General features: G+C 42.9%; 1 protein-coding gene across 1 annotated transcript; it reads left to right on the top strand.

Moving 5' to 3' along the window:
• The first annotated feature begins 399 nt into the window (after nt 1-399).
• Nucleotides 400-11,179, top strand: LOC137305493 (galectin-1-like). The gene is made up of 4 exons (XM_067974341.1): nt 400-503; nt 3,166-3,245; nt 4,728-4,896; nt 9,258-11,179. Exons 1-4 carry the CDS (start codon nt 495-497, stop codon nt 9,405-9,407), a joined length of 408 nt encoding a protein of 135 aa, XP_067830442.1. The 5' UTR covers nt 400-494; the 3' UTR covers nt 9,408-11,179.
• The last annotated feature ends 511 nt before the right edge of the window (nt 11,180-11,690 follow it).

Genomic DNA, 11,690 nt, shown 5'->3' with positions numbered 1-11,690 from the left:
GTGGCTCGGTGTCAAATTTTGTTTGATAATCGCTCCTGTGAAGCGCCTTGGGACGGTTTACTATGTTAAAGGCGCTGTATAAATGCAGCTTGTTGGTACAAAGTGCTTCTCGTCACCCTGAAAAAAACAAGTCATCCTAAAATATTACTGAGGCAGAAACTCTGTCAGATAAATAGGCAGTGACTTTAAGACCATATCCCTTTAACAAAACCCCAACCCCTTCTGCTTTCTAAACAGCATCATCCCATCCGATTGTACTGGCAGCTCCTTCGCAGCCTGATTGGGTGTTGCCTCAATAGGGTGAACAAATGGGCAGGGGCCAACTGAGAGTAAGTGCGCTGATTGGCCCATCTTAAGTGCCAGTCATGTGTAATCAGCTGACTAAGGTGAAGATATCAATCTGTGGTTGTAGCAGTTGTATCACATGGTTTGTTAGGAAGCTGATTATAAATTGTTTGCTGAGAGAGAGGAAGAGGAAAAAAAAGACAAGGACCATGAAGTGTGTGAGTATTAAGCTGTCACTGGGTTGATACAAGCTTGGGTGTAGCTTTATGCCTGAGCTGCCCCTCATTGTCTCAAAGAAGTGATCTAAGGCCAGCTGATATGAAACTATACAGTGTATGTGCATCATTGGGGTCTGTAACTTGTAGGTGGTGATTTTGCTGGGTTTTTAAAGGTTTTTTTTGTGTGTGTATCAGTAACCAGTCACTCATGCAAAGGTAGTAATTCCAGCCAACATTAAGCAATCTTCACTGTCAGTAGGCCTGTGGATCTGGGGGTTGGCTGGAGGAAAATTGGGTGATTTGAGGATGGGGACTAAAGTAGTAGATTGATTCCTGCAACTTGTGTGGCTTTAAGTAGTAACCACTGTACAGAATAAAGTGGCAACTTTAGATTTTTTTTTTACTGAGACAATGTCCTAAATTGAGGTCCATGGATCCTGGGTGGGGGGATTGTTGAGATTGTGAGGTGTCTGTAAAGCTATTTATCTGGGGCCAGGCATACTTGTTAAAGTTAAACACAGTATCTACAAAATCAGCACAATTGGAATGTTTAATTTGCTCTATATATTCCCAAACATTTTATGCATTGGTAAAACTGCTCTTCCTTTGGGTAGCTGGTACTGGCCTGTTGGAAGATGGGTTTGGGGAATGTCAGTATTTTGGGGGTGGGTTGGGGGGGCTTTAGGGAGTGTCTGTGTTTTGGGGGGTGGGGGCTTTAGTTTAGGGTGGTCTTTCACACCAGTTTTAAAACCATTGTTTTTGGGTGTTCTGCTTTGACTTGTTTTGAAATTGCCAGTTTTTCCCCAACCTAAAATTAAATGGGAACTAGATGGAATTTGGTGGGAAGGGATGATTGTTGCTTGAGTTTTTATGATATCTGATTAGTTAAAAGCATTAATGTTTATGCCTGATGCAGAAATAAGACCAAAATACACTCTTTTTGCACTGCCCTTTGTCCTCTTTTGCACATTATAACTTCCTGTGGATGATTGCATGAAGGAGTTTGGTTGTTCCCTTTTTATTGTTTGTGGGATTGCTAGGCCCTCTCTCTCAAACCTGATACTTTTTTCCCTGTCCCTCCTCTGCAAATCCATGTTCTTAACAGAATTTACCCCCTGTGCCAGAGGACCTGGACATGTTCTTCTGAGCTCTGTGTCTTGGGTCCATCAGCTTCCAGAACCCATGGGCTCTTGACTTGTGTAAATTGGATGTGTCTGGGAGCCAGGATGTAAGAGTGAAATAGAAACTGACCCTAAAACGATGAGTATTTTTGTGGCCTTGGATCTGCCATTATCGCTGGGCAGGGAGTAAAGGCTGAAACAGTCAACACCTTAGTCTGCCATTTTGTTTAGCATGCAGTGCTTTTTCCCATGTAGGAAATGGAAGTTTCCTTTTTTATGCTTGTGGAAACTAAACCCATATTCTTGTAAGGGTGAGCCTAATGACACTAAATTAGTAGCTTCCCCTTGAGCCAGTGTGAGAATTGAGTGTTGCAGCTTCTGAGGTTAAAGCCTACTTTTGGGTACAGTAACTTTTTTTGTATCTTAGTTGAGACAAGTTATCCAAGGGCAGGGAGCATGCTCCATTTTTGTAAGTGAATCCAAAGATTTGCTGTGAAACTTTGAGAACCTTTCTGCAGGTCAATAATGTTTAGCTTGACCTTGTTTAAGGAGCTGAATGTGTTTTGTGTAAACTGCTCTATACTGGGTGAGCTGGGGTTGAAATAAGTTAGCAGATGAGGCACTCCCTGTAGCCTTCATCGAGGCCTTGTTTCAAAGTGCCAGTTCTCTGGAAAACTAGCAGTGAGTATAATCTCCAATCACTGCTCGACTAGTCAACAGAAACTGTTCTTTTTTATATTTGATACTTGCTGTGACCTGAGAGTTCTTCCTGTAGTGAGACCAGCTCTAGACCTGCATTGAAATAGTTTGGAGTTATCTGATTTGACCTTTGTGGTTTAATTGAATAATAAATCTTTAAATGTGCTAAAATTCCATTATGCTTGGTTGGTGGTTCTGTTTGAGTTTAGTGCCAGCACCCACTCTCTTTGGAAGAAGACTTTTTCTATCTTTAGAACTTTTAGATTCAACAGTTTCCTGCCTGATGTTTTGCTGTTATTAAGGGGCCTGATCTTCCAGAATATTCTCAGACTCCTTGGGCAGTGTGGTCATTACAATGTACTTTTAATTGTATGTTATGCTTTGTGCAGAGTTTCAAACTGGGCTGTTCATTCCCAGGAATCCACAAGATTCCATGGGATCTACAATGCCTCAAGTAGTGCTATTTCTGTACTTTTTTTGCGATTGTACTATTGCTTTGGGTTCCTGAGGTGGTTTTAACCCACCCCATCAGTTTGAAGGCCATTTGTTAAACTTAAATATGCCTTCATGAAGATGATGCCCTTGTCTACTGAATAGTGCACCAGATCAGGTGACCAGCTTTGACGGGCCCTGCAAGGGGTGGGGTTACTCGAGCAGTCGCTGCGCGTTCATATTTCTTTCCCCACTCCTCGAATTTTGTGGGGTTTTTTCAGTCGATAGTAAAAGTAGGAGGGCCTAAGGGCTGAGTCCTTCCCAAAATAGTTGTATTTAAACTGGGCTCCTATATAATGTTTGATCCATTGTCACTCTATTCTCTCAACATCTGTTTCCTGTCCTAATAGGTTCTGGAAATGCTGAATGTTGACATGAAAGTTGGTGACACTGTCAAAATCAAAGGGTTTATTGACCCAGAAGCAGACAGGTAAGAGTTAATTCAATTGAGTTTTAAAAGTTCTCATCTGCTTTCTCTCCATGGCCCCTTCCCCCCCCCCCCCCCTCCCCCTCCCTACCTCTGACCTCCTACAACTCTCCAAGAACTGCATTCCTCCAACTCTGGACTCTCATGCATCCCTTACCATTGGTGACTGCCTCCTGCTGTCCTGGCTGTAAACTCTGGAATTCCTTCCCTAAACCTTTGTCTTTTTAAGATGCTCCTTTTTAAAACTTACCTTTGACCAAGCTTTTAATTGCCTGTCCTAATATCTCCTTTGGCTTGGTGTCAAATTTTGTCTTGTGCTCCTGTGAAGCACCTTGGTGTTTTTCTACAAGTTGCATTTTTATTCCTTGGCTGGGAAGTGTGCAGCTGTACCGTCTGCACCAGAAATCCCAGTTGGCCTCAGCACCCTGGACTAAGAGCAGAAATTGGAGTTCCTGCTGCTAGTAGGAGTTACTGGATTCCAATCACATGCACTAGTGGTTTTGGACTTGGCTGTGATACAAATGCAGTGTCTCAGCCTTCTGAGACTTGCTGCCTAAGTTCACACAAGATACTATTTGGGGAGATACCAGAAGTCTATAATCCCTGGAACTATTTCCCCAACATGAACTGAGGGCTTCAAGAGAAAATTGGCAAAGATTCTTGTATGATGTGATGGTTTTTCTCCTCCATCCAGTAGAATCTTGGATGGATAGTGTAAGGTGGACACTGTACCCTATCAAGGTAGGGATAATGTACAATTGTCCATTCACCCTTGCATCATGGTTGTTTGGGGATGGTTGAATACAATGTGGATCTTGCTTGTGTGACCAGTGGATTTTTTTTAAATTTTGAGGCATGAAAGAAAGACTTGCATTTATATAGCACCTTTCACTACCTCAGGACATCTGTGCTTCACAGCCAAAGATGTCCTTTTGAAGTGCAGTCACTGTTAAAGTTTGCATTATTCCCTTTGGTTGAGGTGAAGGGTGACTTTTCCATTCCACCTGGCTGATAGTTGTCTATCCTGATGGTACACTATTGGTCAGAGGGCACTACTGGGTAGTGTTTCTGTTACTGGACTAGTAATCCAGAGAACGAGGGGTCAAATCCCACCGTGGGTAGTTCAAGAATTTTGAAAGTGGTTTTGGGGAGATAAAAAGCTGGTACTTGTAAAAGTAGCTGTGAAGCTGTTGGATTGCAGTTTTAAAAAAAAAACTCAACTGGTTCACTAATCCCTTTTTTAGGGAAGGGAATCTGTCCATCCTTGCCTTGGTTTAATCTACAAGTAACTCCAGTCCTGCACCAATGTGGCTGACTCTCTGAATGCCCTCTATTGGCCTAAGAAGACATTTAATTGTCAAGGCAATAAATGCCAGCCATGCCCACATACTGAGAATGAAAAAGGCAATCCCATTGGCTACATTTCTCTTGGATTCCTTAGAGTAAGATGGCATATGACCCTTGAACACTTTTCTTGTTTTGCAGGTTTGCAATTAATCTGGGCAAAGATTCCGAGATAGCTTTGCACTTTAACCCTCGGTTTGATGATCATGCCGATGGCAGAGTGATTGTCTGTAACAGTAAAGAGGCCGGTGAGTGGTGTACTGAGCAGAGAGAGGAGGTCTTCCCATTTGAGAAGGGTGAAGTCTTTAAGGTGAGTATGGAGGCTGTGATGTAAATGTGACCAGTTCATGTGTTGTCCACCTAAAGCAATATTGGAATAATACATGGGGGGGGGGGGGAGGGAAAGGCTGCTTTCATGTCAGACACTTGACAGACAACTTGTTGGCAAATCCAGAAACAAGTGCGTTCCACTTTTATTGTTTATAATAGAAACCAGGTTAGCTTGTTACCAGAACAAAATGGCAGCATCAAGTGAGTTGAGTCTTTCTACCTCCCTGTAAAGTGGTAATAAGGGGGATTGCTGTGCTGAAGATGTTGTAGCTTTGATATCTATTGAGGATGGTGTCCTAATACAGGCTGCAGTTCCTCGAGGCTTCCTGTAACAGTCTGTGGACCAGCTCTCATTCAATCAGTGGGACTTCAATCACCACTAGAAGGTGTAAGGTTGACTCTGGTACATGTGTAAACTGGAAGCAGTGAGTGAGCTCAACCTCAGGATTGGGAATGTCTGATTTGAAGAATGAGTGAAGCCCAGCAACTTGGCTGTTTTAGGCTTGTCAGAGCCTTACCTTCCTGACCATGTGCTGCCACTGCTTGATTTGTCTGTGCTGCCACTTGCACTCTGGGATATGCCCCATAAAGTAAATGATTGCCTCTTGTGTAGTGGAGCAGTCTCCCAAGTAGAGTTAGTTCTGCAGCTTGAACACATCAGCCTCCCAGCTGAATTGATCCTTCATTCCTGACTCTCTCTGCACTATTGATGACTGCTAACGGCAATAAAATGCCTCTTTTCCCTTCCAGCTGCCACATGAGCAGCTTTTGTGTGGCTCCCGAGTAGTGATTGTGAAGTGGGCCTCTTGCCTACTGACTTGTGTAGGGATCGTATTGGGAGACAAGCAGTTAAATCTAAAACTGGGTGGTCAATTTACACTACCAAATGTAAGACTTTAAACTGGGTTCTAACTATGACTGGCCTTGCCTCGGAAGGTTGATTATCATCTGCCTTGTACTCCTGTTAACCTACTTTACATTTTACTGTCTAATTCCTGTTGCCTGTTTTTTATTCTTGGTGAGTGGCTGCCATCTGCTGGATCTTCACAGTACAGCTCTTTAGTTTTATTAACACTAGTACTGCTTGGCTCAGGTTTCAGTTGTAACTTGAAAACCAATGCCACAGGACAATGATTTTTTTTAAAACTGCTAATGCAAATAATTGTTTTAAATTGGGAGTGTTCTGGAAAATCTTTCCTCGGGAGAGCCATAAGGCTGGTCCCTCAGTGGGCAATGACTGGAGAAACTTCCACTTTTCAACCATAAGTGGAGAGGTGAGCTTAGGAGTTGTACAAGATGATAATTGGTAGATCTAGAAAATGACCTCGCACTAAATTGAATGGGCCATGGGTTCAAACTAGTAGATGTCAAATTGAGGATTGATATTGGAAAGTTTATCTTCAGTCCATGGAATAGAGTAGTGGAGACAAAACCCTGGAATCCTTTTTCAGGAACAGTTAGATTTGATGGATGAACTAAAGTGGGCTAATTGGTCTTCCTCTGATCTTGGAGGCACCTCTTCTCAGTGAAGTGGTATAACTAGGATTTGTCTTGGATTAGAGGCAAGTGGAGGGCCCTTTAATTGAAGGATTATTAGAGGGACATGTTTCACCATTTGGGGTCCAGTGGAATCTGTCACCAGGCAAAGGGTGAAGGCTTTGTAAGGTTGACCACAGCAGTATTCTGGGTTTGTTACTTGAAGTGAGCAGCTCAGTGCCTTTTTTTAAAATTTAGGAGGAGGAAACCAGGTGCAGGGTCCAAGATTGAAGAATAGAGATGGCTGGTTTGGGGGTGGGTGGGGGAATTCAGTCCTCAGGACTGACCAGTTAAGAAGTTCGATAATTGAGGTTGTTGAAGAAAGTATTTGGGTGTGAAACCAGTCTTGACATGGCGAGGAAGTTGTTTGTAGCTCAGTGGTGACTGTTCAGGGAACATTGCTCCACTACAGTGGAGAGGCTGTTGCTTGAACTGCAGAACTGTCTGGTATATAAATTGCCTGATGTGAAGCTGAATGGGTATTGATTCAAATCCCCCTCACCCCTACATAGGGACAGCAGTAGGCCATTCAGCCCCTCAAGCCTGTTCCAAGACAACTTGTTGGCAAATCCAGAAACAAGTGTTTGCCACTTTTTTTGTGTTGCAAGATTAGCTTGATGCTCCATTTTGTTCTGATAGCAGGAGGAGCTGGTTTTCCTACCTGTAAGGTGACAATGAGGGGGATTGTTGGGCTGGAGCAGTTATAGCTTCAGTATCAACTGAAGATAGTGTCGTCTACTAAAACAGGGTTGATAAATGTTCTTATCAATGAGGGATTTAATTCAGTTCTGACTGTCTTGTCAGCACCACACTAGGTGGCAGTCTTTTCCATCATTTAACTTGTGTGGAGCTTGGCTTGTAGCCTGGTTTGCACAGTCATTTTAAAACCTGGGCCTGCCTTAATGAGTGGGGATGTGGTGTCTCTAGTGCTCTGTGCCAGCCTTAACCCTGCTCTGTGCCAGTGATAAACCTACACGAATTGGGGCTAACTTCAGAGTTGCCCAATTCAACCACTGAGTATCTGTAGCATGCTGTGGGCTACTCTAACTGAAATGAGGTTGGCCTGGGAAACACTGCTTCTGCATGTCTAAACTCAGCAGCAAAAAAATCTGGAATTGGCATTGGATCCTCTGATCCAGATGCAAAGGGGGCGTTCAGTACTTGACGTGAGAGCTGCTAGCAAGGTTGAGAAACCACTGGACTGGCTGCTTGAGGGTTTTGGTCCAGACAAACCGCATAGGGAACTATTCGGTCCATCATGTCTATGCTAGCTCTAACTACCTAGTCCCCTATCCCCATACCCTTTTTAGTAAGTGATCTCATTGAATAGTGTGAAAAAAAAAATTGCCTGAAACTATTCTACTTATGTTCCACTTTCTACTAAACATTTCAAAAACTTTTTTTGCCTTTTCTTCCTGGGTTTTTCCCTCTGCCTGTGGAAGCTATTTTTCTGCCATTCCTTCCTTCCCCCACCAAAAAAAACTGTTACTGATTATTGAAATTTGTCTCAAAACTTCCTCATTCTCACTGCTCTTTTCCCCAGTCAATTAATAATTCTAACTCTCTTGGCTTGTATCTGTAACCAATGATCTCCCCTGGAAGATGATTCTGTTGAAATATACTAGGTGGTAGAACAGAGACCCTGATTGGACCAGCTACCTGAAGCATGGCACTAAGGGTTTAAACTGAAACTTCCTGTAGTTGTGTTGATTTGGCCAATGTGAATTCCTCTAGCATGTCTAGAGAAAGTCACTACTGCAGCTAGTGGCATTATCTGTGGTGTTTGCACTCTCCTAGTAAAACAAATTTTAAAGCTGTTGTTCATCTGAATACAGGTTTGTAGCATTACATCCTGAGAGATCTCTGCTCCCCCAATTTTCATTGCTCCATTTTCATTGAGTGATGACTTTTCTGGAGTTCCCTAGCCATTCTTGGATGGATACCATAACTGTCCTCACTGTGGAAGGCTGTGTTTTCAGCTGCCTAGGCTCCAGAATTGCACCTCCTTTTAAGACTCACCATAAAACCTACCTCTTTGACCAAGGTTTTGGTCACCTGTCCTAATCTCCTGTAGGTTGGTGTCAAATTTTGTTTGATAATGCTCCTGTGAAATGCCTTTGTTTCTTTTACTACATTAAAGATGCTATATAAATGCAAGTTATGTTTGATGTGGAGGTGTTTTTGTTTGAGTGTCTGTAGTTGGTTCTGTGTAGGTGGAATGTCCTTTGTACTAATAGTTTGATACTAATGCTGGGTAGAATGACAGAAAATTCCCTCTTAAACACAACTCCTTTCACCCCCCTCCCCCCCCACCCTTGCCCAAGAAAGTTGACATGATCTGGAATAAACTGTTCCAAGAATTGGGAACTTTTTAAAAGGCTCAATTTTATCCACTTAAAAATGTCACCTCTCCCTCCTATACAGTTTTTTGAAAACTTTTATAGGTGCAAAACTACTAATGTAGCCTGAAAAGAGTCACTAATAAAATCCAATAAGGAACTCCAGGAGAAACTTCTTTATCCAGAGAGTGGTTAGAATGTGGAATTCACTATCACGTGGAGTAGTTGAGGTGAACACCATAGATGTCTTTGAGGGGAAGTGATACATTTATGGGGGGGGTGGGTGAAGAAAAGGAAAAGAAGGCTATGCTGATCTGGGTTAGATGAAGTAGGGTGGGTGCAGGCTCATGTGGCGCATAAATGTTGGCACAGACCAATGGGCTGAATGGCCTGTTTCTGTGCTGTACATTATATGTAATTGTTTCCCTTTCTGACTGATACCTTGCCTCTCATTTTGTCTCGACAGCTTTCCATTACATTCCAAGGAGACAAGTTTGAGATCAAGTTGAGCGATGACTGTTTTCTGGAGTTCCCTAACCGTTCTTGGATGGATACCATAACTGTCCTCACTGTGGAAGGCAGTGTTAGGGTGAAGGCCCTGAAATTTGATTATTGACAAATTCACCATTTCACTCTGGCTGCTGTGGGACTTCAAACCCCTTCAGTGGAAGAAGTTTTGTTTTTTGGGGATGAGTGGGTACAACTGGTGCCACATTTTAGAAGGCTGCTTTGTGCTGGGAGTTGTTTGAGGAGCTAGGCAAAAACTGTTTGTTTTAACAAGGCAATAACTTTTTCAAAATGGTTTGGCCATTGACCTGGCTGGGGCTTGGGATACATGCTCAGCATTTTCCCCTTTCTATCTGTTCAATTTCTAAATCAGCTGTAGCCAGAATAGGTTTCCTACTGTTGACCATCCATTCGGGTCTCTTGGGTGTAACCATGTTTTTGAATATTATCTGCTGAGTCTCTAGACTAGTCTACCCTGGGCTACATTGACTTGCTGGTCTGTCTTCACTAATTTTGCTAATGACTGTTCACAAACTATAGCACAGTCCCACCAGGACCTACCATTCCTTTCTACACTTCTAATTTGGTTAAATGATCAATCCTAATCCCCCTTTTGGAATGGATTTAACTTGAGACCAATAACTACCACCCAGCTTCCCTGTGGGAAAAATTGAGCCGTAACTTGTATGTTATCGTCCCTCTCTAATTGCCACTCATTGGCTGCCTGCTTCCAATGTGGCATGCTGCTACCTCAGGCATGAGGGTATTCACCCACTGATGCCAATATTGAAATGCCAGTATTGACCCTCTTTGCAGGGTTTTTAAAATCTATTAAATTCTCCAACAATAAATATTTTGATTTCCACACTTGGCCTCCAATTCTTCAACCCTGGCTCTAGATTTTCTAAAGTGCAAATTCCTGCAGGACTTTCAACTGCCAATTGCACTCAACACCCCTGTGCCAACCAGGAAGAAGAATGGGTGAATGCCCAGAGCACATGTTCCTCCCCTTGGATATGGGGGCAGAGGACTGACCTCTAGCCCCTCTTAAACAACCCCATGTATCTCTACATTTTGTTTGTGTCTGCAGGAACCAAGGCCTACTCCTGACCCATGTCTTGAGTAAAGACTGCCCATTCTGCACCCTATAGAGGAAGGAGAGTAATTGGAGACTACTTGTACCTGGGGTTTGGAGGGGAGGGAGTGACCAAGACCGAATGACCTCAGTTCAAACTTAACTACATGGCTGCTGCCATTAGGACCTCCTGAACAGGTTTACTAGGAGTGGTGTAAAATGCAGTGTGGGTGCTATGGATGGGTTTGTTTTTGGATCAGGCAACTGATCCCTGACTTGAGTCAGCAGAATCTGATCTTGGCTACCTCCTTCCAGAGGGGAGGACAAATGGGGGCCATGAGGCCATTAGTCTTGTCACATCTACCTATTCATCTCAAGTCCCCCTAAAGAGGGAGAACTGCTCCTGTAATTCAATGATGTTTTGAGGTGGGGGGGGTCGGGGGGGTCACAGTTCAGCATCTGAGCAATGTTTGCCTAGAGTTCCTGGCACTTAAAACTGCCCACCTTCTAACTGGGGACAGATTAATCCTGAGGTACACTAGTTAATGTTTCCACTTGGACAGACTAAAGAGCTGTCTGGATGAGTTTGTTGGAGAAATATTTATTCCTGCACTGTTGTACATTTCCTGTTTAGTATTGGTGCACTAATTTACTTCACTATCCAAATGTCATTTTTAAATTAAATCTTTGTAAAATACATCAAGCTGACTGGAAGAGGGGGACAAGTCACTAAGCTGACAACCCAAAATGGCCAATTCAGGCTTGCTTGTGATCTCTGAATAAAGTTTACTTTGAGGAAATCTAAAGATTGTGCACAATTCACTTGTCTTTTGAGTTACATAATTGATTCATTCACTGAAATCATTTTGAAGTTTTGTGCTGTGGCAGCTTTTCATTGTGCACTGTGTTCATTCAATGGCCTAGTTTTGTGACTGACTCTGAACACCAGGTAGTTTGACAGTTCAATGTTCTCTGGCTTGGAGTGAGTCTCAGCCTTTTCATGTCTGTTAAAGACATGGATGGTTGTGTTTGAGCTCATTCAACCAAAAACCTACTCTAGTCCAGCAGTGCAATCTATCTGAACAGGCTACCTGGAGTTTTATTGCAAAATTGAGTCCTTGGATCAGGGCAATAAAATATCTTGATTGGTCCAGTTATATTTTTGAGTGATCAGGTCACTTGCTCACTGGAGAAATATCCCTTTAGAAGAATTCCTTACCCAAGTGAGGGGCCAGCTGATAACTTCAGTACATTGTATAAGTACTAAAGAACAACTCAACACTGGGAGTGATCTCCCTCCTGAGAAGTGGAGGTGAA

Source organism: Heptranchias perlo, chromosome 40 (genome assembly GCF_035084215.1).
Source record: "Heptranchias perlo isolate sHepPer1 chromosome 40, sHepPer1.hap1, whole genome shotgun sequence".
NCBI classification, from domain to species: Eukaryota; Metazoa; Chordata; class Chondrichthyes; order Hexanchiformes; family Hexanchidae; genus Heptranchias; species Heptranchias perlo.
The sequence above is the reverse complement of the archived record's forward strand: the minus strand, read 5'-3'. Positions and strand labels throughout refer to the sequence as shown.

Excerpts from the sequence above, each read along its gene's own strand:
- LOC137305493 (XM_067974341.1), top strand. Across the intron at positions 3,246-4,727 it reads ATTGACCCAGAAGCAGACAG|GTTTGCAATTAATCTGGGCA; the intron begins GTAAGAGTTAAT and ends CTTGTTTTGCAG. Across the intron at positions 4,897-9,257 it reads AGAAGGGTGAAGTCTTTAAG|CTTTCCATTACATTCCAAGG; the intron begins GTGAGTATGGAG and ends TTGTCTCGACAG.